The 26,249-nt window shown below is 42.3% G+C and overlaps 1 protein-coding gene across 3 annotated transcripts; it reads right to left on the minus strand.

Moving 5' to 3' along the window:
* On the minus strand, window positions 1–26,249 carry hepacam2 (HEPACAM family member 2). 3 transcript variants are annotated; one of them, XM_060942756.1, is made up of 9 exons: window positions 25,930–26,246; window positions 21,362–21,712; window positions 15,798–16,082; window positions 9,538–9,837; window positions 8,792–8,914; window positions 8,538–8,559; window positions 8,405–8,439; window positions 2,062–2,135; window positions 1–779 (listed from the first exon to the last, which is right to left on the minus strand). In XM_060942756.1, the coding sequence occupies exons 1-9, from the start codon at window positions 26,054–26,056 to the stop codon at window positions 669–671; spliced, it is 1,428 nt and encodes a 475-aa protein (XP_060798739.1). In that variant the 5' UTR covers window positions 26,057–26,246; the 3' UTR covers window positions 1–668. The 3 variants fall into 3 exon arrangements, with proteins under 3 accessions (XP_060798739.1, XP_060798741.1, XP_060798740.1); XM_060942758.1 differs by lacking the exon at window positions 15,798–16,082 and having other exon boundaries at window positions 25,930–26,249; XM_060942757.1 differs by lacking the exon at window positions 8,792–8,914.

Here is a 26,249-nt window from a genome sequence, read left to right on the forward strand (position 1 = left end):
ACTGGTATAAATCTTTATTTTCAAAATAAAGAGTTTTTTTTCCTCATAAACTGTGAATATTTGCAACAAATTGCATCTGCAATGTAATATACAGAGCATATCTGAATTCCACAGGTAGAATGACACTGCAGTGTGCAAAAATACAGTATTAGAATAAAAAAAACCTGCATATATTTACATGCATGACAGATGGAGCAGTGGCTAGTCTGCGTTTGATATTGCTATATAAATAGATAAATACTCTCAGGTATCGATTAAGCCAGTAATGTATAAACAGATATCAAAATCATGTCATAATTATTGTAAAGCTTTTCAGATATCCAGTAATACCACTAAAGCTGAATGTCAGTGACAGGTAAATAACGGGAACAAAAAGCAAGAAATGCAATATACAAAACTGAAGACCCTGATGAAATATTTAGTAAATAAATATCTAAATATCATCTTTATGTATCATTGGATTATAATTATGATTCCTGCTTCATTAAGGGTCTTATATTATCTAATTTTAAAAGAGTAAAACTGCATTCACGTGATGCTAGGAAGAAATAAAGAAAGGATGGCATTGACCAGCATCGCCAGTGCTTTTTTTTTTTGGAGTGTTTTTTTTTAGTCTTTGCACAAACACTTCTTCCCTAAATCCTGTTTGTTTCCATGAAACATGTCGCTCACTTCAGCAAACTCAGTGTTGGAGTTTCAGGAACATGCTTGATGACATCATAGATGGTGGTATGCAAATCTCGGGCTGAATCGAGCCGTGTCAGAGATCTGCATGATGCCTGGGAACACGGAGAGAAGATTATAGAAAACTAACTCACTTCAAACTTGGGGTGTAACACAATTCTTCGAGCTCTATTAGCATCTTTCTGCATCTGTATCTCTTTCGTGCTCCAAATATCTGAACTTGTATTTGGATTTTCACCCAAAATGAAAGGGGATCTTTCTTTCTTTCTTTCTTTCTTTCTTTCTTTCTTTCTTTCTTTCTTTCTTTCTTTCTTTCTTTCTTTCTTTCTTTCTTTCTTTCAGTTCCTCAAACACAGCTACATCACTCAAGTTAAAGCTAGACTGCCTTTCACATTTTTCAAGTTTAGGTCATAAAAAGAATTTTCCCTGACACCCAATTGTTTTTGTTTAGTGGACTGAAAGCTACTGAATTTGAATCACAGACTTCCAATTTTATTGTCTTTTTAAATAGAACAATTATTGAATTTGGGCCATGTGGCCCTAAAATCTCTGCTATTTTTTCCTGCTTCACCATGACCCAATTCAAGATACTACATCCTGCATCATGTGGTGGGCTTTCCCTGTTCGCGCAAGGCATTGTGGGATACAAATTTGAAACAGGAGAGAAAAATGGAAGACAGGAATGAAACGTGAAAGACCGACTACAGTAACGGAAAGCGAGAAGAAAAGACGTTATGTTGCGAAGGAAAGGAAACGCAGGACCAAACTAATAAATATCGGCGGTCAGCGAGCACCTCGGTGTGATCAGCTGTTCGTTTAGCGACAGAATGATGGAACTGTCAGTGCACGGTCAAGGTAAACCTGTAGATGGCAGTAATGCAACACTGTGGATGCCAGCTGCTGTAAAACCCAAAAGAAGAAGAAGGTAAACCTGCACATGCGCACACAGACTTCCTCCGTCTGCTTGACTGCACGAAGCGAGCGATTTCATGCACATTATTTGCTGTGGAATCCCCTCAAATTAAATAACTTCCCAGCCACAGAATGGCCTCTTTTTTCTTTTTTTGAGATATTGCAGAAATAAACATCTATCACAATGACCAAATTTCAGAGGGAACTAAACTTCACTGATTTTATTAAATCAAAAGGCCGTCTAGCTTTAATAACTGGGCTGAAATAGAGATGAGTGCAGGACTGTTTAATGCTTTATTCCCATTTATTGGCCTTTTTTTTCACCCAATGCACTCTTAAAAACCAATGCCCTGTTAACAATTCCAGCAAGCTTCCTTAAAAAAAAATCACCTGTTCATTCTGAATAATGCATTGAATTTGGTTCCATCCCTAACAGAACAGAAACAGGTAGAACAGATGACTAACCTCCCTGGACTCCATTTTCCCAGGTACGGAAACAAACTCATAGATGCCAAAATCCTCAGTGGCATCCTCATGGCCTAGCAGAAGAGAATAATAAGGATAATGATGCATTGATGGCCGACATGTATGAAACACTGTAAGGGATCAGACAATAGTCTTTAAACCTTAAAAAGATTTTGGACTCGAATTTATTCAGAGGACAAAAAGAAATTAGTTTCATGGTAGTCAGTGAACAATCCATGATCATTATTTAGTAGTTATATGCTTTAACGCAAACAACTAAACACCAACTTGAGACTTTTGGGATTAATAGTGTCGTGCTTTACTCCATTTCAGAAAATCTGACAAAGTATTCAAGTCACCTTTATTCTATTTCTATTTCAGCTGCAAGTATTTTATTAGTGCAATATTCTATTTCTGTTGAAGTACTATTCTTATTTAAGCTCCATTCTTATTTAGTTGTGTATATTATGTACATAGCCCATGATTTAACTTTTTTTTTACACATAGATATATTTTTTTCGATAGTCTTTTTTTAAAATACTTTTATTGCACTCTATTTTTTGTTACTGTTTATTCCTGACTTTTTTTCTATCTGTGAGTTGCTGGAACGTAAATTTCCCAACCGAGGGATGAAAAAAGTTTATCTTATCTTATTTTATCTTATCTTTTAAAATCATTGTCAATCATAAAAGTGTTCAGTACCTTGCTGAATATTAATTTTCTCTTTTTGAAATTGAATTTCCTTTACTTTTTGTTGTATGTTGTTTGAAATTTGTCTTTGTTTTTGTCAGTTTATTATCATTTTAAGGTAAATATAGGTAGTAATAATCTCATCTCATTATCTCTAGCCGCTTTATCCTGTTCTACAGGGTCGCAGGCAAGCTGGAGCCTATCCCAGCTGACTACGGGCGAAAGGCGGGGTACACCCTGGACAAGTCACCAGGTCATCACAGGGCTGACACATAGACACAGACAACCATTCACACTCACATTCACACCTACGCTCAATTTAGAGTCACCAGTTAACCTAACCTGCATGTCTTTGGACTGTGGGGGAAACCGGAGCACCCGGAGGAAACCCACGCAGACACGGGGAGAACATGCAAACTCCACACAGAAAGGCCCTCGCCGGCCACGGGGCTCGAACCCGGACCTTCTTGCTGTGAGGCGACAGTGCTAACCTCTACACCACCGTGCCGCCCAGTAGTAATAATAATAATGATAATAATAATAATGGATTAATTTTATTCGAGTTATTGTTATAATTGTTCATTTATTATTTATAGAATGTATTAATAATAATAATAATAATAATAATAATAATACAACCCCGATTCCAAAAAAGTTGGGACAAAATACAAATTGTACAACCCCAGTTCCAAAAAAGTTGGGACAAAGTACAAATTGTAAATAAAAACGGAATGCAATAATTTACAAATCTCAAAAACTGATATTGTATTCACAATAGAACATAGACAACATATCAAATGTCAAAAGTGAGACATTTTGAAATTTCATGCCAAATATTGGCTCATTTGAAATTTCATGACAGTAACACATCTCAAAAAAGTTGGGACGGGGCAATAAGAGGCTGGAAAAGTTAAAGGTACAAAAAAGGAACAGCTGGAGGACCAAATTGCAACTCATTAGGTCAACTGGCAATAGGTCATTAACATGACTGGGTACAAAAAGAGCATCTTGGAGTGGTAGCGGCTCTCAGAAGTAAAGATAGGAAGAGGATCACCAATCCCCCTAATTCTGCGCCGACAAATAGTGGAGCAATATCAGAAAGGAGTTCGACAGTGTAAAAGTGCAAAGAGTTTGAACATATCATCATCTACAGTGCATAATATCATCAAAAGATTCAGAGAATCTGGAAGAATCTCTGTGCGTAAGGGTCAAGGCCGGAAAACCATACCGAGTGCCCGTGATCTTCGGGCCCTTAGATGGCACTGCATCACATACAGGCATGCTTCTGTATTGGAAATCACAAAATGGGCTCAGGAATATTTCCAGAGAACATTATCTGTGAACACAATTCACCGTGCCATCCGCCGTTGCCAGCTAAAACTCTATAGTTCAAAGAAGAAGCCATATCTAAACATGATCCAGAAGCGCAGACGTCTTCTCTGGGCCAAGGCTCATTTAAAATGGACTGTGGCAAAGTGGAAAACTGTTCTGTGGTCAGACGAATCAAAATTTGAAGTTCTTTATGGAAATCAGGGACGCCGTGTCATTCGGACTAAAGAGGAGAAGGACGACCCAAGTTGTTATCAGCGCTCAGTTCAGAAGCCTGCATCTCTGATGGTATGGGGTTGCATTAGTGCGTGTGGCATGGGCAGCTTACACATCTGGAAAGACACCATCAATGCTGAAAGGTATATCCAGGTTCTAGAGCAACATATGCTCCCATCCAGACGACGTCTCTTTCAGGGAAGACCTTGCATTTTCCAACATGACAATGCCAAACCACATACTGCATCAATTACAGCGTCATGGCTGCATAGAAGAAGGGTCCGGGTACTGAACTGGCCAGCCTGCAGTCCAGATCTTTCACCCACAGAAAACATTTGGCACATCATAAAACGGAAGATACGACAAAAAAGACCTAAGACAGTTGAGCAACTAGAATCCTACATTAGACAAGAATGGGTTAACATTCCTATCCCTAAACTTGAGCAACTTGTCTCCTCAGTCCCCAGACGTTTACAGACTGTTGTAAAGAGAAAAGGGGATGTCTCACAGTGGTAAACATGGCCTTGTCCCAACTTTTTTGAGATGTGTTGTTGTCATGAAATTTAAAATCACCTAATTTTTCTCTTTAAATGATACATTTTCTCAGTTTAAACATTTGATATGTCATCTATGTTCTATTCTGAATAAAATATGGAATTTTGAAACTTCCATATCATTGCATTCCGTTTTTATTTACAACCCCGATTCCAAAAAAGTTGGGACAAAGTGCAAATTGTAAATAAAAATGGAATGCAATGATGTGGAAGTTTCAAAATTCCATATTTTATTCAGAATAGAACATAGATGACATATCAAATGTTTAAACTGAGAAAATGTATCATTTAAAGAAAAAAATTAGGTGATTTTAAATTTCATGACAACAACACATCTCAAAAAAGTTGGGACAAGGCCATGTTTACCACTGTGAGACATCCCCTTTTCTCTTTACAACAGTCTGTAAACGTCTGGGGACTGAGGAGACAAGTTGCTCAAGTTTAGGGATAGGAATGTTAACCCATTCTTGTCTAATGTAGGATTCTAGTTGCTCAACTGTCTTAGGTCTTTTTTGTCGTATCTTCCGTTTTATGATGTGCCAAATGTTTTCTGTGGGTGAAAGATCTGGACTGCAGGCTGGCCAGTTCAGTACCCGGACCCTTCTTCTATGCAGCCATGACGCTGTAATTGATGCAGTATGTGGTTTGGCATTGTCATGTTGGAAAATGCAAGGTCTTCCCTGAAAGAGACGTCGTCTGGATGGGAGCATATGTTGCTCTAGAACCTGGATATACCTTTCAGCATTGATGGTGTCTTTCCAGATGTGTAAGCTGCCCATGCCACACGCACTAATGCAACCCCATACCATCAGAGATGCAGGCTTCTGAACTGAGCGCTGATAACAACTTGGGTCGTCCTTCTGCTCTTTAGTCCGAATGACACGGCGTCCCTGATTTCCATAAAGAACTTCAAATTTTGATTCGTCTGACCACAGAACAGTTTTCCACTTTGCCACAGTCCATTTTAAATGAGCCTTGGCCCAGAGAAGACGTCTGCGCTTCTGGATCATGTTTAGATACGGCTTCTTCTTTGAACTATAGAGTTTTCGCTGGCAACGGCGGATGGCACGGTGAATTGTGTTCACAGATAATGTTCTCTGGAAATATTCCAGAGCCCATTTTGTGATTTCCAATACAGAAGCATGCCTGTATTGCTGTGTTCACACTTATACCGGTACGATAGTGGTATAACTGTATCGATACAAAGTATACCGGTACAGTTTAGTGCATCTGTCCACACTAGTGAGAAATGTTTGCGGTTTTCTTTCACGGTAGTTGAAATGCGCGTGCGCGAAATGTTTCCGTGGTTACCGAGTAACTTCCTTCCGAGAATATATGGCATCCGTTATTTCGAGATCTCGAGAAAACAAAACAATTATTTCATGATCTCAGCTGGATCACTGTATCTCCGTCGGTAGAGACGAAGCCGGGCCAGTCTTCTGCGGAGGTGCCGCGGACTAATTTTGAAATTATCCCTTATTGAAAGACTTAATGCAATCTCTCCCTGTGTCAACCCCTGATCAAAATACTGCCTTATTAGGTGATCGATTATTCCAGACATTCTAATGACCAAAGTTGCGTCTATACAGAATGAGAAATAGCCCCAAAGTCAGCATATCACAAGTCTCTTGGCGTACCTGAATGCACCATTTCTCAGCTGTTTACTCGAGATCATGAAATAATTGTTTTGTTTTCTCGAGATCTCGAAATAATGGTTTTGTTTTCTCGAGATCTCGAATTAGCTGTGTTGTTTTCTCGAGATCCTGAATTAATTATGTCATTATCTCGGGATAACAAGGTGAATAAAAAAAGGATTATATGAAGGGCCTCTCTCGGCTTCCGTACGGATGAAACAACGTGTGTGTGCTTTTTGTTGTCAATGTACAGTCTGTATTTCTGGTGGTCATTTATTCAGTCGAATCGTATAAAACGCGCGAGGCAGTTGAGAAAGAAACAAACGAATCTCCGTTCTTCACTATTTTATTCAGCGAAGACATCGATTGAGGTGTGTGACTTTGCGCATGCGCATTATATTTGTATCGATACAGAGCTGCTTCATCTGTCCACACTACAGTGAAGCGCTACAGTACCAATACTGTACCGGTACGAAACCCATACATTTGTGGGTTTCGTACTGATACAGTTATACCGCTACAGTACCGGTATAGTTGCTAGTGTGGACAGGTGTTGCGGTACGAAAGTAGTTTCGTATCGGTACAAAATCCCTAGTGTGGACAGGGTATATGTGACGCAGTGCCGTCTAAGGGCCCGAAGATCACGGGCACCCAGTATGGTTTTCCGGCCTTGACCCTTACGCACAGAGATTCTTCCAGATTCTCTGAATCTTTTGATGATATTATGCACTGTAGATGATGATATGTTCAAACACTTTGCAATTTTACACTGTCGAACTCCTTTCTGATATTGCTCCACTATTTGTCGGCGCAGAATTAGGGGGATTGGTGATCCTCTTCCCACCTTTACTTCTGAGAGCCGCTGCCACTCCAAGATGCTCTTTTTATACCCAGTCATGTTAATGACCTATTGCCAATTGACCTAATGAGTTGCAATTTGGTCCTCCAGCTGTTCCTTTTTTGTACCTTTAACTTTTCCAGCCTCTTATTGCCCCTGTCCCAACTTTTTTGAGATGTGTTGCTGTCATGAAATTTCAAATGAGCCAATATTTGGCATGAAATTTCAAAATGTCTCACTTTCGACATTTGATATGTTGTCTATGTTCTATTGTGAATACAAGATCAGTTTTTGAGATTTGTAAATTATTGCATTCCGTTTTTATTTACAATTTGTACTTTGTCCCAACTTTTTTGGAATCGGGGTTGCATTATTATTTTTATTGCATTGTCACACAGTACAAAATTGTGGTGACATTAGTGTACTGGAGTTTTCAGCTATCTGTCAAGTCAGACCAAGGATCTCAGAGAGACAGCACCTTTCACAGTCCGTGGGCAGTTCCGAGCACAGCTGACTTTTGTAGGGTCATAATGTCATACTTCACATCCAAAATGTCTAAGTATGTTTTTAACGTCCTTGGAATGGAACTCAAGGTGCCAGTAACAATTCGAACGACCTTGATCTTTGATTCTGGATTATTATTATTATTATTATTATTATTATTATTATTATTATTATTGTTGTTGTTGTTGTTTGTAATACATATTGTTACCTTGTCTCTTTAGCTGTGCTGCTTCTTACACTTCTTAGTACTGTATATCCCACCTGTATATTCACTCCCTATTTACGTCTACTGACTGCTTTCACTTTGTTCGAAAAACAAGCTCGCTACTTCCACATCAAACCACAGACACCACTACTAATTACGTCAGTAACTGTACAGACATCAAAACTGATGTTTTCATTCTTCCTCAAATATTTATGGCTTGCGCTGACTAAACCTCAACCCTGTAATTACGATGAACAGTTCTGAAGCTGATAAAACGGTTCTAATATATCTGTGTGACCAGCAGCTATGTACACAGCACTGCTTAACAACACACACTTGTTGCTTTAGTGAATAAATCATGCAGGGTGCTTACCTGAGCGATGAAGACCTTTCTCTTCTGGGACAGGCCTGAAGGGGGAGGGACCAAACCAGACATCATTTAACCACAGAGTAATAAAGTAAATATGTCCCTCTGTAAATATTGAATCAAGCCCCAGTTTTCTTACCTGCTGTAGATTTTCATGAACACTGTAGGAGGGAAGAATATATAATTAGATATGATATCATAGCCATGTGAGGAAGTATTCACAATAAAACTTCAGAACTTTCCCTTCTCATCAACTAAAGCTGATTTGAATAAAACCTGTATGTCTAAGCCTGCTCATAGCTGCAGTCAAATTACGGAATAATTTTGTCATTTGCTTAAACTCAAATCCCAGAACAACCTGGCTGGGTGAGACTTTTTAGAAACACTTAGTACCTTTTTTTGGACGGCAGGACTTCCTGAAGAGCACAATTAGCACGCAGACAATAATGAGTAACGAGAAGACGATGATGGTTAAAAAGGACACTGCAGTTTTCTCCTGGACAAGAGTTTCTCTGCCTAGAAACAGATTTTTTTTTTTTAATTTTCAATATTTATTCGAGTATATTTTTATAAAAATCTCTCTAATTCTAGAATAATTGATTAATATCAGTGTGGTCTGTGGTGCTTGTAAATAAAAGGCATGTAAATTTAACAGACAGTTCCATTAAAAGGTGCCAATAAAAAAATATATAAAAATGGTAGTCTGTAAGTCTCTAAATCTGGCTTTACCCAGGACAAATATACATAAATACTTGTAACAGGAGTGAAATTGAATCTGCATTCACTTCTGATTTTGAATAGCTGTGAAATTTAAAGCTAAGATTAGCATAAAACTGGAAATATAGATGCTGTTAAAAACAACAGCAGGCTCTCGGAACAGCTCTCAGCCTCTATTTACTTTTCATGCAACACATATTTCTCACAAGGTATTGTGATGTGTACCTATAGCAACTAGGGGGAAAAAAAAACTAAACAAAACGGTGGCTTTTGTTAGGCATACAGCGTGTTTATCAGATGCTCTCGGCCAAATCATTATAATCGACTTTGACACGGTGAGCCATGGCTGGGAAATATCTCTCCATACAAAGTCAAGCAGAACATCCTGATAAATATCCAAATAAATATCGTCCCGTCATTACCTTTGCCAAGATTGGCCACTAAAAGTGTGAAGTGAGTCTCATCCTGTTTATTGGTTACGTTGTTAAAAGCCCTGCACAAGAACTCCGTGGCATGGCCCAGCTTGAGAGAAGCCACCTCAAAGCGTGGGCCGGTCATGAGCACTTCTGTGCCGTTGTCACGTCTGGAAATCCACACACAGGTGTTCGGAGGGTTGGAGTCGGCTAGACAGTCAAAAAACACCATCTCACCCTGATGTACAGTGAACACCTTGCCAGTTCTCAGACCCTGTTCACAGTATACTTCCAGGTTGTAGGGGCCATCTGACAGGGGAAAGATGGTCTCATTAACAATAATCAGTAACAGTTCACATTAAGATTCCCTTAATTTACAGCATTTACTGGATTAGTTAACAGTGATAAACCATGAACCTTAGCATTAATACACCACAAGTAATGGTAACACTTGTATTAATGAGTTTGCAGGGAATAAAACAGAACAGGGCATGCTGTTATAGGAAAATAATCAGTGACGTGGTAGTGTGATGCCATTATCCTTCCATATTTGATTACTTTCCTGTAACATCACACCCCAAAGTGTTTTATTCCTATTTTAACACAGCAATTTGCCAATTAGTACGTTTAATAATAATTAAAGAATAAAATATTATACCTTTTTTATTAATCTGTTAATGTTGCAAAATATCTGCAAACAAGTTTCATTTGTCATTTATGATTTAGCAGCTATAAACAGTCTTTCCCTCACAAGTGTCTCTTTTATCTCTCTCTCTTAAAGGGAAAAAACACAACTTGTCATGTTACAGAATAAGCAGAAAAAGCAAAGTCCTCCGTTCTTTTATGTGGCGGAAAATTTACTAATGGTTTCAAGGTACTGACATTGAAGACTCCTTCGATAAGTCACAATGTCAACAATCTTTCAGTTATTTGTTACTATAGCAACAACGAGAATGAATATATTCATATCAACCTTGCAGCCAGAACTACTGTTAAAGCTGGATTTACAGAAAATCAATCAACACTTTTTGACCAATCAGAATTAAACAATGAAGCAAGTAAATAAGCCAAGCAGCTTATACCATACATCAGCAAGTGATGCAACCTGGACACATCTTCAGTGATGTTACCTGGGGTCTTCAAGTGTTTCGGGTCTTTCAAACATCATACACTCTCACCCAGGCGACCCAGCCAGGGGTAATCAAGCCCCAGCTTGTGTTCAGGTAGCGCTACCCTGTCCACGGATCTCCTCTTTTGATCCACAGCTACCGTGAGGCAACTTCAGCTGCCTCAGTGGCTTCCTTTATGGCCCTTTGCCTCCTTGCCCCTGTGATGCCCAGCATGTTATAAGCCCTACAGAGGGACTGACCTGCAAACCCTCTACATCCAACCTCAATGAGTTCACATCTTGTCCCCCACCCATTGCGACGGCACTCCTCCACTAGTTGAGCATACTTAGCTCTCTTCCTCTCATTAGCTTCCTCAATGCGCTCCTCCCACGGGACAGTGAGCTCCAAGAGGACCACCTGTTTGATGGTTTCTGAGGTGAGGACTAGATCTCGTCTTAGCGTTGTTGTGGCTACCTTTTCTGGGAACTTAAGTTGCCTTCCCAAGTCAGCTCTCAACTCCCAGTCTTGAGCTGTTGCCAACAAACCAGAATACTTGGTCCTGGCCACAGCTAGTGGTTTCTCCCCGGCTCTCACAAAAGCGATGGTCTGCTTTGCAGGGCGGAGGCGCTTGCACTGGTTGATACCGTTGCAGATGGTATTCGCAATCGCCCTTAGCACTTGGTCATGGCGCCAGTGGTAGCGTCCCTCGCCCAAAGCTCTTGGGCAGCTGCTAAGGATGTGCTCCAGTGTCCCCCTTTTCTGGCACAGGGCACAGGCTGGTGACTCTACCTTCCCCCAGCTGAACAGGTTTGATGGGCTTGGTAACACATCATAGACAGCAAAAACTTATATAAAACTTTTTATTCTATCCACATTCACTGAATATGAGCAATCACAGGCTCTGACTGGCTACTCTACTACTAGGCTATCAGCTCATATACCGTGAGTAGAGAAAAACAAAATGGCGGAGCAAATCAAGAATCACTTTGTTATCAAGTATTTAAAAGAAACAGAAATATCTAAAAAAATATAGTTTTCCCCCCAATATCTCCTGTTCCACACTCCAGCCCAGTCAGTGGCAGTAATGCACCTTTAAGTTGGTTTGCCAACCACCAAAAAACCCTAAAGAAAAAGAAGAAAATGGTAGACCATGTTGCTGAACCAACCGAGGACGAAATAAAAACTACTCGGAAACAAACCCCCCAAAATACAAAAAAAAAAGCAACAAAACATGGAATAAAAGTATCTAATGGTAAGAACATATCTTTTTTTATTTTTCAAGAATTATTATTATAGCATTTTTCACAAATTGCTACTGTCATTTTGCCAGTTTGTTTACATTCTAAGCAGAAATAATTTTGTTCGATGTTTTGTATAAAGTTTTTATTTAACGAATTTGCAAAAAATAAAATTGCTCTGTTTCTCAAAATCACTCGTCTGCGCTGCCGAGGATCAGCATGCCCAGGATCCCACCTTTGCCTGCCACCCGGCTCACATTGCACCCTACCCCAGTGCCTGGCCTTGCGGGTGGTGGGCCTACATGGCGGCGGCATCATGTAATTTCTTCCGGCTGGGCCCAGCTGGGCCCTGTGGGCCAAGACCCAGCCACCAGATGCTCGCTGGTGAGTTCCCCTCCCAGGTCTGGCTCCAGGAGAAGGCCCCGGTCTCCCACTCCTGGGCGAGGTGCTGCAGATCCTTTTTTGCCTCAAAATTCTCAAAATTTCTCTGGTGGGGAAGGAACCAGAGCTGGTGCGGGAGCAGATTGGTACCAACTAGATATAATTGGGCTCGCCTCCATGCATAGCACTGGTTCTGGAACCAAATTCCTGGAGAGGGAGTGGAATCTCTCCTTTTCTGGTGTTGACCAGGGTGAGAGGCACCGGGCAGGTGTGGGGATACTCATGAGCCCCCAACTGAGCGCTGCTGTGTTGGAGTTCTCTCCAGAGAATGAGAGGGTTGCCTCTACGTGACTGCAAGTTGCAGAGAGGAAAACTATGACTGTTGTTTGTGCTTATGCACGAAACAGCAGTGCAGAGTATTCAGCCTTCTTGGAGTTGCTGGGCAGTGTCCTGGAAGGGGTGCCGACTGGGGACTCCATAGTTCTGCTGGGGGATTTCAATACTCATGTGGGCAATGATGGAGAAACCTGGAGGGAGGTGATTGGGAGGAACAGCCTGCCTGATCTAAACCCGAGTAGTGTTTTGTTGTTGGACTTCTGTGCTCATCATGGATTGGCCATAACAAACACCATGTTTGAGCATAAGGTGGTTCATAAGTGTACCTGGTACCAGAACACCTTAGGCCAAAGATTGATGATCGACTTTGTGGTTGTATCATCAGATCTGCGGCCATATGTCTTGGACACTCAGTTGAAGAGAGGAGCAGAGCTGTCAACTGATCACCACCTGGTGGTGAGTTGGATCAGATGGTGGGGGAGGCTGCCGGACAGACCTGGCAAACTCAAGTGTGTAGTGAGGGTGAACTGGGAATGTCTGGTGGAGTCCTCTGTTCGTGAGGTCTTCAATTCCCACCTCCGGAAGAGCTTTTCGTGCATCCCGTGGGAGGTTGGGGACATGGAATCCGAATGGACCATGTTCAATGCCTCCATAGTAGAGGTGGCTGGTGGTAGCTGTGGCCAAAAGGCCATCAGTACCTGTCGTGGCAGGAACCTAAGAACCCGCTGGTGGACACCGGCGGTGAAGGAAGCTGTCAAGCTGAAGAAAGAGGCCTTTCGGGCTTGGTTGGCCCAGGGGTCCCTTGAGGCAACAGGTAGGTACTGGGAGGCCAGAAAGGCTGCAGCTTCGGCAGTTGCTGAAGCAAAAACCCAGGTGTGGGAGCAGTTCAGGGAGGCCATGGAGAAGGACTTTCAGTTGGACTCAAGGAAGTTCTGGCAAACTGTTCAGCGACTCAGGAAAGGGAAGCAGAGCTTGCCTCAGGCTGTGCACAGCCGGGGAGGAGAACTGCTGACCTGAACTGGGGATATTGTCAGGCAGTGGAAGGAGCACTTTGAGGAACTCCTGAACCCATCCTACCCATCCTCCATGGAGGAGGTGGAGTCTGAGGACTTGGAGGAAGCTTCACCCATATTTCTGACAGAGGTCAGTCAAGAAGCTCCTCGGTGGCAAGGTGTCAGGGGGGGATGAGATTTGCCCTGAGATGCTGAAGGCTCTGGACATTGTTGGGCTGTCTTGGCTGACATGCCTCTTCAATGTCACGTGGAGGTCGGGTACAGTGCCTGTGGAGTGGCAGACCAGGATGGTGGTTCCTCTTTTCAAAAAAGGGAACCAGAGAGTGTGCTCCAATTATAGGGGTATCACACTGCTCAGCCTCCCCGGGAAAGTTTATTCCAGGGTGCTGGAAAGGAGGCTCCGACCAACTGTCGAGCCTCAGATTCACAAGGAGCAATGAGGATTCCATCCTGGCCATGGAACAGTGAACCAGCTCTTTACCCTGGCAGGGTTGGTGGGGGGTTCATAGGAGTATGACCAGCCAGTCTACATGTGTTTCGTAGATTTGGAAAAGGCTAATGGCCGTGTCTCCCAAGGGCTCTTGTGGGGGACACTGTAGGAGTATGGGGTATCAGGGCCGTTGTTATGAGCCATCCTGTCCTTGTACAACCAAAGTGTGAACTGTGTCTGAATTCTTGGCACAAAGTCAAACATGTTCCTGGTGGGTGTTGGACTCTGCCAAGGCTGCCCCTTGTCACCGATCCTGTTTGTGATATTCATGGATGGGATCTCAAGGCACAGCCAGTGTGAGGAGGGTGTTCAGTTTGGGAACCTCAGAATTGCATCTTTGCTCTTTGCAGATAATGTGGTTCTGTTGACTTCTTCAGAGTGTGACCTTCAACAAGCACTGGGACAGTTTGCAGCTGAGAGTGAAGTGGCTGGGATTAGAGTCAGCACCTCCAAGTCTGAGGTCATGGTTCTCTGCCAGAAAATGGTGGAGTACTCCCTCTGGGTTGGGAATGAGTTGCTGCCCCAAGTGAAGGAGTTCAAGTATCTTGGGGTCTTGTTCACGAGTGAGTGATAGCAAAATGGAGCGTGAGATGGACAGGCAGATTAGGCTGGCATCAACAGTAATGCAGGCGTTGTACCGGTCCATCGTGGTGAAGAGGGAGCTTAGCTGGAAGGCAAAGCTTTCAATTTACCAGTCAATCTACATTCCAACCCTCACCTATGGTCATGAGCTTTGGGTAGTGACTGAAAGAATGAGACTGCAGATACAGGTGGCTGAAATGAGCTTTCTCCATAGGGTGGCTGGGCTCACCCTTAGAAATAGGGTGAGGAGCTCAGATATCCGGAGGGATCTTAGAGTAGAGCCACTGCTCCTTCATGTCAAAAGGAGTCAGCTGAGGTGGTTCAGGCATCCGATTAGGATGCCTCCTGGGCGCCTTCCTTTGGAGGTTTTCCGGGCATGTCCAACTGGGAGGAGACCTTGGGGTAGACCTAGAACACGCTGGAGAGATTATATATCTCATCTGGCCTGGGAGTGCCTCAGGATCCCCCAGGAGGAACTGGAAAGCATTGCTGGGGAGAGGGATGCCTGGAATACCCTTCTTAGCCTGCTGCCACTGTGACCCGACTTCGGATAAGCAGAAGAAAACGGATGGATGTTTCCCAAAATCCGGTGAAGATGGATAGAATAAAACAGTTATTCCACTCAATCTCATCGTACATGGCTTGTAGCCTACTCAGCACTCTGTGCCTCGTCGGCTATCAGCTCATGTACAACTCGATTTCGTGGAATAACTGTTAAATATGGGGTTTTTTTTCATCTATGAGTCCACCAATAGGAACTTCTGTATTCATTAATATGTTTGCAATGGTTACTGGGTAAGTTTACAGGTTGTTAGTGATGTTTTCTAATGCAGTAAATAATGCAGAAAACTTAATTTGTCAAAGTAAATGAGTACTAATGTGTAAAAGTACTCATGTACAATAACAGTAGAGATGTAATATCATCACACAACAGGTCGCTATAGTGCAAACATTAGCCAGTTCTGATGCAGCAAGAGGAACTTACTCGATACAACCCATAATGATTTACTAGAGACTGTGACCGAAAAGGATATATGAGAGAAGCAGAAATACTGGGAGTGAACTTAAATAACATAGTTTATGATATGAATGAGGAAACAAAGAAAAGTGGAACACTCACAGTATATACTGAGATCCATGACTTTACTTCGGAAATTGCTGATGGGGTTTTTGACCACACAGCTGTACATGCCAATATCCTCCTTCTTCACTGGGCTAATGGACAGGGTGCTGTTGTTATGCAAGAACATGTGACGCTTGCTTGGGTTGACTGGATTGTTGTTTCTAAACCACTCAAACTTCGGCTTAGTTCCTTTCTCCACAGTGCAGGTCAAAGTAATGTTGTCCTGGTCTTCCACAAGTGGGCCTTTAGAGCTTTTCTCAACCACAGGGATGGAAAGAGGAACTGGAGAATGCAAATGCAGTAAAACTCAGTCTAAAAGGGGTTACATTAGAAACAGAGCTTGGTTGTATAAATCAGCTTGTAAACTAGAAAGGCACTCGGTTGAGTGCTCACCTCTGCCAAGCCACATATTCTGATTTGGATCAAAATCTAATCAATTGTTCCTTGGTTCACCTTTCCTCACATCCATCCATTATCTGTAGCCACTTATCCTGTTCTACAGGGTCACAGGCAAACTGGAGCCTATCTCAGCTGACTATGGGCGAGAGGTGGGGTACACCCTGGACAAGTCACCAGATCATCGCAGGGCTGACAGAGAGACAAACAACCATTCACACTCAAGGTCAATGTAGAGCCACCAATTAGCCTAACCTGCATGTCTTTGGACTGTGGAGGAAACTGGAGCACCCGGAAGAAACCCATGCAGACACAGGGAGAACATGCAAACTCCACACAGAAAGGCCATCACCGGTCGCTGGGCTCAAACCCAGAACCTTCTTGCTGTGAGGCGACAATGCTAACCACTACACCACCGTGCCGCCAAATTTGCATCAAAATCTAATTAATTGTTCCTTGGGCCATGGCCAACCTCATCTCATCTCATCTCATTATCTCTAGCCGCTTTATCCTTCTACAGGGTCGCAGGCAAGCTGGAGCCTATCCCAGCTGACTACGGGCGAAAGGCGGGGTACACCCTGGACAAGTCGCCAGGTCATCACAGGGCTGACACATAGACACAGACAACCATTCACACTCACATTCACACCTACGGTCAATTTAGAGTCACCAGTTAACCTAACCTGCATGTCTTTGGACTGTGGGGGAAACCGGAGCACCCGGAGGAAACCCACGCGGACACGGGGAGAACATGCAAACTCCGCACAGAAAGGCCCTCGCCGGCCACAGGGCTCGAACCCGGACCTTCTTGCTGTGAGGCGACAGCGCTAACCACTACACCACCATGCCGCCCCGCCATGGCCAACTTTTCTTCAAAATTTCATCAAAATCAGTTCATTACTTTTTGAGTTTTGTTGGAAAATTCAAAAAAGACTTGGATCCACAAACATATCCAAATTTGCATCAAAATCTAATCAATTGTTCTGTGGGCCATGGTCAACCTTTCTTCAAAATTTCATCAAAATCTGTTCATTACTTTTTGAGTTTTGTTGGAAAAATCAAGAGTATTGGATCCACAAACATATCCAAATTTGCATCAAAATCTCATCAGTTGTTCTTTGGGCCATGGCTCAATTTACATCACAATTTCATCAACACCTGTTCACTACTTTGAGTTACATTGGGAATAGACAAACAAATAGAGACAAAAACATAACCTCCTCCAACAGGCGGAGGTAAAAAGAAACTAAGATAAAATTAAAGAAAATATACACTTTGGATGTAATGATATGGCCTTTACTAGTGTCCAAGATTTATTTTGTAATTAAATACTTAAGTTAACTTTTTTAGTTTACAGCTAATTTATCTCCATGTTGGTCTATTTTCATTTTGGTTAACCATCTCCTACATTACCCACAATGCCTTTTGACTACCCACTAATAGTGGTGGCAGTGAGATTTAGCCCTCACTTCAACTCTACCTGAAGAGAGCATTGCAGCAGTGCTTTAGTACTTCAGTTTGTCCAGCTCTCTCACTTTCTTCTCAAACAGATAAAGTTCCAAAGTTTTAGCTTTCATGCTAATTCCACCTTAAACACCATTGTGCTTGATATCTCGTAGACGTCTAACTGGCTATGTGAGAAAGGATGCTCTTGTTCCTGTGTTGTTTTTAGGAGCTGACAGCAAAGCCTTATTCTTATCCTGTAAGTAGGGTGGCACAGTGGTGTAGTGGTTAGCACTGTCGCCTTACAGCAAGAAGGTTCTGGATTCGAGCTCAGTGGCCAATGGGGGCCTTTCTGTGTGGAGTTTGCATGTTCTCCCTGTGTCTGCATGGGTTTCCTCCGGGTGCTCCGGTTTCCCCCACAGTCCAAAGACATGCAGGTTAGGTTAACTGGTGACTCTAAATTGACCGTAGGTGTGAATGTGAGAGTGAATGGTTGTCTGTGTCTATGTGTCAGCCCTGCGATGACCTGGCGACTTGTCCAGGGTGTACCCCGCCTCTCGCCCGTAGTCAGCTGGGATAGGCTCCAGCTTGCCCGTGACCCTGCACAGGATAAGCGGTTACGGATAATGGATGGATGAAAAAAGTCAGTAAGTACCTGACAATATTTCAATTGAATGTGTTTCGTGGAGGATGTTTCTTTTAAGGATTTTAGTTTAGGTAAGAGAATGATTTGAGGGTCTTACACAGAATCTGTCAAAGTTTGCTCTCTGAAATCCTTGGGGATTTATTTCAGTGACTGTATTGTTGTAGTAAAATTCCATCCCATTAACCCCTTCAAACATAATGTGTACAATTGTACACATGAAGTTCCATCGCATTTTTCCTTGTGTCCGAAGGGGTTAATAGAAATTAACCAACAATTACTGTCAATTACTAATTCATGGAAAATAAGAAAAGAAAACCAAATTGGGCTGGAAAAAAGTGTTTTATGAGATCAATATTCAAATTTGCTCAATAGATGGAAAATTGTAAACAGCACGTTTTTAATTATGCACCAAAAAAAGAAAGAAAAAAGAAAACATGCAAATAAAGTTTCAAGAGTACTTATTAGACCTGCACTTTTGTGTAGTATATGTTGTTAGTGTTGTTTCCAAGCATGTATATGCAGGTAATTATTCTAAAGAAGCTGAATCTCAGAGCACATACATATATTAAAGGAACCTAGGGCGTAATTTTGGGTAGGGACACTAGGGACGTGTCCCTACCAATATTCAGCCGCTACTGTGGAATCACGATCAATAAAACCGATGTCCTAACCTGAGCAATGATTATATGGCACACAAAGGGTTAAATGTATGACACTGCTCATAATCCCCCCTCTAACATTCTCTGATTAGCTACCTGTTTCTCGCTAACTTACATGGTTGGCTATCCCAGCTATCACTCCATCTGCTGTAAAAGCAGCACACTTCCCACAGCAGCCATGACTACCCGCCCATCAACCCCCCGTATCTCACACAGCCATGGATGGAGACATAGGGAGAGATAAGGGTGGGATTTGAACCTGCAACCCAAAGACCAACTCCCTAACCATTAGGCCACAGCTGCCCTCATTAACCTATAAGATCTGCATGGCATGAAATTATGATTGCTAATGGAAAAAAAAACACCTTTTGGAAGCTCTGCCTTGGATCACTTTTGTGTCCCCACCAATGTCAAAATCAAAGTTACTCCCTTGAAAGGAACAGTTAAATAATGTTAGTGCTTCCTCAGTAAAAACCCAGAATTTGTCCCTCTTCCCCACAACTAAAAAACTACCGACTGTATATTTCCAAGAAAAGGAACTGAGCAAGTTTGTCTGTTCCAGCTAAGGGCACGGAGCTAACTATCCTGGACCAGAACATTTGAAACAGAAACCTGAAATGCAGAACGCTGTGACGTCAACTGCACTGCAGTATTGCAGATCACACTTTTTCTAAAGTACGCTTGAACCTATATGATTTCTAGAAGACGTGGAACATTTTAAACATTACAAACTGCACCTTTAAAAGAAAATCATTTTAACAGAAGTGGGCACCACAAACACATTCATTCAAAGACATTCATTCTGAAGGAGGTGCTATAATGGGGAAATTGCAAAAAATATTATCAACACCAAAGGATGCTTTTTACAGAAAAAGTGTTAGTCAGAGAACCTTTTGTGCTAATATGAAAAAAGCAGATTATACAACAGTCCATAACATGTCCTTGCTAGTATCAGCTAAATTACCAACATTAGCTTGCTGTCTAGATTAGAATTATTGTCATTAGTAACAAAGATGAAAAGGAGATCGGTTTATATCTAAGGATGAGGAGCTCATTTGCATTTTCTGTAGCTCTGGAGAAAGAAGGTCAAGAAAGAGAGTTTGTGCTGCTTGTGCGACTTGACTGTGCGCAGCGAAAGTTAAAGTGGGACGTCACATCACAAACAACTCAAAGCCCCCAAAATAGGTAAGTGTTTAAATTATATTGTGTTACACTACAATACTGGCAATTAAATATTTTCAATTCAACTATCCATCCATCCATTATCTGTAGCCGCTTATCCCGTACAGGGTTATGGACAAGCTGGAGCCTATCCCAGCTGACTACGGGCGAGAGGCGGGGTACACCCTGGACAAGTCACTAGGTCATCACAGGGTTAGCACATAGAGACAAACAACCATTCACACCTACAGTCAATTTAGAGCCACCAGTTAACCTAACCTGCATGTCTTTGGACTGTGGGGGAAACCGGAGCACCCGGAGGAAACCCACGCGGACACGGGGAGAACATGCAAACTCCACACAGAAAGGCCCTGTCAGCCACTGGGCTCGAACCCAGGACCTTCTTGCTGTGAGATGACAGTGCTAACCACTATATCGCTGTGCCACCCCTATTCATGAACTCATCTCATCTCATTATCTGTAGCCGCTTTATCTTGTTCTACAGGGTCGCAGGCAAGCTGGAGCCTATCCCAGCTGACTACGGGCGAAAGGCGGGGTACACCCTGGACAAGTCTCCAGGTCATCACAGGGCTGACACATAGACACAGACAACCATTCACACTCACATTCACACCTACGCTCAATTTAGAGTCACCAGTTAACCTAACCTGCATGTCTTTGGACTGTGGGGGAAACCGGAGCACCCGGAGGAAACCCACGCGGACACGGGGAGAACATGCAAACTCCACACAGAAAGGCCCTCGCCGGCCACGGGGCTCGAACCCGAACCTTCTTGCTGTGAGACGACAGTGCTAACCACTATATCGCTGTGCCACCCCTATTCATGAACTAACAAGATAAAATTTTCACTGTTTTTACTTTGTCCTCCATTTTGTTTTTTCAATCAATCATTTGTGACCTGATTGGTTGTGAGGTTAAAAAGAAAGCTCGCTTGCAGTACCTTAGCATTAACCCTAACCATTATTGTGAGCTAAATGTACTGAGAAGGGAATGCAAAAATGGTTCAAAACAAACAAACAAAAATCCCTACCCTGACCCTTAGGGGGCACTGTAACATGGTGCTTTTCTGTAAAGTTGAACATTTTCACATTTTGAACCTCTCTACTATGACAAAAACAAAACAAAAACAAAGCCAGCCCAGTTCCCATAGGATCACACATAAACCATGAACTGAAGGCTAAAAAAATGGCATAACCGGGTCAGTTACCATATCAGAGAAGTGAAACCATTCTTACCGTTGACTGTAATCCGCACATTCTTGGTAACAGTCTCTGATTTATTATGACGAGTATGGATGATGTTGATTGTTAGCTGGTAGTCTCCCTCATCTGCGTCTTCCAAACTTGTAAAGTTCAGAGAGACGATGGGAGGAGTGATGCGCACCACTGTTTCCTTCAGGAGCATGTTATGGATTGCTCTGTTCTTATCAAACGTCACCAGATGATTAGATTTAGGGCTGAGCTGAAACCAGGTACCTTGGAACTGCACTCCTTCTTCATCAAATTTTGTTTCCACTGCTATGGAGAGCGGCTTGCCTTTGATCCCATGCACGACCGAAGGCACCGAAATGAGCTCTCTGTTAGCGCCTTTGAGACAGAGACAAAAACAAGTTATATGTGTGAAACCCCAGCCAAGATTATTATGCTGACAGCAACCACACCTGCAAGTGTAAATGAGTACCTTTACCAGGAAAAACAACATGTACTCATTAAAGATCTCAAATATAATGACTCAAATATTGTTTTTCTTTCTGACAGTCCATGCTGTACTTTTTAACTAATTGATTATTGGGATAGTACAACGAACCATTTTCATGCACAAACTGCAAATTAGTCTCATATTCAAGTACAATACGTTTTATTCTATCCACATTCACTGGATATGAGCAATCACAGGCTCTGCCTGGCTACTCTACTACTAGGCTATCAGCTCATATACCATGAGTAGAGAAAAACAAAATGGCGGAGCATGTTGCTGAACCAACCAAGGACAAAATAAAAACTCTACTCGAAAACAAAACCCCCAAAATACAAAAAGAGCAACAAGATATGGAATGAAAGTATTTGATGGTAAGAACGGATCTTTTTTTCATTTTTCAAGAATTATTATTGTTATAGAATTTTTCACAAATTGCTACTGTCATTTTGCCGGTTTGTTTACATTCTAAGAGGAAATGATTTTGTTGGATGTTTTGTATGAAGCTTTTATTTATCGAATTTGCAAAAAATAAAAATAAAAATGCTCTGTTTCTCAAAATCCAGTGAATGTGGATCGAATAAAACAGTTATTCCACTCAATCTCATTGTACATGGCTTATAGACAACTCGGCGCTATGTTTCTCATCGGCTATCAGCTCATGTACGACTCGATTTCATAGAATAACTGTTAAACATACTAATTGTAAGAAACATGTGTTGTGGCAAAATGTAGTACATTTTCATATGAATAAAGATGTATAAAAGTTAAGAAGTATAAGCTTATCGGAATGTTCATAATTTTACATACAAGCAGAGTCATGTGACTTGTTAAAAGAATTATAAATCCACTTTGGATTTTAGTTTAACATCTTTCACTTTTTACTTTTAAATACTGTGTGGATACTTTTTCCTTTTCACTCAGGCTTAATTCATGTTTAGACACAATTCCTTTGTTTTTACATTAGGATAATTTTTTCCACTCTGCACGCCCACGCCCAGAATGGAACTGAAATATTTTCCTTTGACACAACAGAGATGCATAATTAACCAGTGTCCTATGGGCTTAACAAACTAAACCTAGCTTACACCGAAACTCCCTCAACTTCTCTATCAGTCAGTGATCTTTCAGTTCAAAGTCTGAATTTGCATGCTGTCCATTTGCACACTACAGGTTCCTCTGCTTGTGTTTTTGGCTAGTCTTTTTTAGTTTTAATCTTATTTGTGACACATACACTCACCGATCACTTTAATAGAAGCTAAGAAGAAGCCAAGCTCAAACTCAAGCACAGTGAAATTTAATTTCTGCATTTAACCCATCTGAAGCAGTGAACACACACATGCACACACAAGTGAGCAATGAGCACACATACACATACCCAGAGCACTGGGCAGAAATGCTACAGTGCGGAGCAGTTGGGGGTTAGGTGCCTTGCTCAAGGGCACTTCAGCCTAACCTTAGGCCATGGCTGCCCCATGTTAACCTAACTTCATGTCTTTGGACTGCGGGGGAAACCGGAGCACCCGGAAGAAACCCACGCAAACACGGGGAGAACTTGCAAACTCCACACAGAAAGGCCCCCGTCGACCAGTGGGCTCAAACCCAGAACCTTCTTGCTGTGAGGTGACAGTGCTAACCACTACACCACCATGCCACCCAATAGGAACTTGTTCTTGATTCTAAGATTCCTGTTCTTGGCTGCAGGAGTGGAACCCAATGTGGTCTTCTGCTGCTGCATGTTGAGATGCTTTTCTGCTCACCACGGTTGTAAAGAGTTGCCATGAGTTACTATATCCTTCCTGGCAGCTCAAACTATTCTTGCCATTTTCCTCTTATCAACAAGACTTTTCCACCGACAGAACTGTCACTCAAAAAACTCAGTGTTTTTTGTTTTTCGCACCATTCTGTGTCAACTCTAGAGACTGTTGTGTGTGAAAACCCCAGGAGATCAGCAGTTTCTGAAATACTCAAACCGGTCCATCTGGCTCAAACCAACACCCACGCCAGAGTGAAAGCCACACTCAGACATCACAAATTTTTCCCATTCTGATGTTTGAAGGGCGGCACGGTGGTGTAGTGGTTAGCGCTGTCGCCTCACAGCAAGAAGGTCCGGGTTCGAGCCCCGTGGCCGGCGAGGGCCTTTCTGTGCGGAGTTTGCATGTTCTCCCCGTGTCCGTGTGGGTTTCCTCCGGGTGCTCCGGTTTCCCCCACAGTCCAAAGACATGCAGGTTAGGTTAACTGGTGACTCTAAATTGACCGTAGGTGTGAATGTGAGTGTGAATGGTTGTCTGTGTCTATGTGTCAGCCCTGTGATGACCTGGCGACTTGTCCAGGGTGTACCCCGCCTTTCGCCCGTAGTCAGCTGGGATAGGCTCCAGCTTGCCTGCGACCCTGTAGAACAGGATAAAGCGGCTAGAGATAATGAGATGAGATGAGATGTTTGAAGAAGTGAACATTAACTGAAGCGCTCGATTTGTATCTACATGATTTGATGCACTGTGCTGCTCTCAAAGGATTGGCTGATTAGATAACCATAAAACAGCAGGTGCATGGGTGATCCTAATAAAGCGGCCGATGAGTGTATGGGACACTGTAAAACATGAAAAGCCATATCTGAGTGACTTCAAATTAAAAAAATAAAAAATGCAAGACCATAAAACCAAACTCTGCTGTATGACGTTTGTACACATGCTGCTGTTTAATCACCTCTGAAGGTGAGTCGCTCGATCTGTCCTGTAACTGGCAAGTACAAATATTGACAGGGTATACTGGATTATTGTAACCAAACACAAGATCCTTTTTAAATTGTCGAAACTGGTCTTAGAGTAAACACTAAACGCGGTGTGAAGGAACTGCTGGGTATTAGATCATGACACTCTTGTCCCCTGTTAAAGCAACAGACTTTAGCTTGCTCTCAAAGGAACACATATTAGGAGAAAACACTAACATTAACACTAACAAGGGTTTAGAAGAGTGATCTTAGTAAGCTCACTATACTACATTATATGGAATATACAAATAGTAAAAAAAAAAAAGGTTGCCTGGAAGTTTAACACACATGAATGGTAAAGTGTAAAGAGGTAGAGATCAGTTACCTAATCTTAAATGACAGCTGCTGATCTGTATATGTTGCTAGGAAGGCACCATGAGGCCGTAGCACGCGCTCACACACACACACACACACACACACACACACACACACACACACACACACACACACACACACACACACACACACACACACACACTCTCTCTTTGCTGTACCATGTTATGCATTACAATAGATTCCTCTGTGGCTCATGTTGTGTCCTAAATAATAAATAAGAACACCCCTATAACACATGACGAGCTGCACAGAGAGGGAAGAAAGTGGACTGCAGGCTCGAAGTGTGTCACTGTTTACTGCATACTATGCTGAATAACATGAAATGTGCTTGGCCCTTTCTGCTCCTGTTGTCTACAAACAAACCACAGATTGTTGTGGTGACTAAGAGATCTCCAAGGCAATAAGTGCTTCCCCTGCAACAATTAAAGGCCCTTTTAGTAAGTCGTACGAGACGATTCACATGGTGGCACTGGAGATTGTTAAGGTGGAAATAAATGGCATTCTAATCAAGAAGCATCGACTGCATATTGTAGAAATAAAAACAGAAACAACAACAAAAAATGAATAATCGCCTTGTGATGTTTTAGCTGTACGCAACATGCGATGGCTCATAAGATAAGGGAACTTGAGGTTCACTTGAGTTTGGTGAGAATTTAATGATCCCCCCCGCTGTCCTAGAGATTTACACAAATATAAAACATACATCTTAAAAAAAAAAAAAAAGATGAACAGAAATCAAAAATGTAATACCCATCTTCATACGTAAACCCTTAAGGCTTTTACATCCAGTGTCTGATATACTTATTTATTGATTTTACTGTGATCCAGCAAATAAGACATACAACAAAATATACAACGTCCAGGACAACGTGTTTTACCATCAAATCACCAGTACAGAAGATTCCCCCTCTTACAATAGCTTTGCTCTACAGGATATGACAGAATAAAGTAAACGCTTCATCCTTAATTGCTGAAGGTCTGCTTAAGACCTTATCATCTTACCTGAGATGATTGGCATGGCACATAGGAGCAGATTCATGACGGCTGCCACAGATCCCATGTCTGCTTGCTGCTTGTGTTCCAGAGATCTGTATGACTTGTGACTAGAAGGGGGAACTGGAGACAGCATTTGCCAGGGAAATGAGAGGAGCGCCAGGCTCCGCCTCCCTTGGGACAGCAGGAGGAGAGCGTACACCTGGCAAAGGCTTAGAAAGGCCACTACCTCCTCCACGACCAGATATGACAAAACAGTCCCCCGCTGATACACATGGCTTAGGCCTGACGGATCGGATCACAGCCAGATGAACTCCGTTATTGTTGGT

The sequence above is a fragment of the Neoarius graeffei genome, chromosome 16 (genome assembly GCF_027579695.1).
Source record: "Neoarius graeffei isolate fNeoGra1 chromosome 16, fNeoGra1.pri, whole genome shotgun sequence".
Classification (NCBI taxonomy): domain Eukaryota; kingdom Metazoa; phylum Chordata; class Actinopteri; order Siluriformes; family Ariidae; genus Neoarius; species Neoarius graeffei.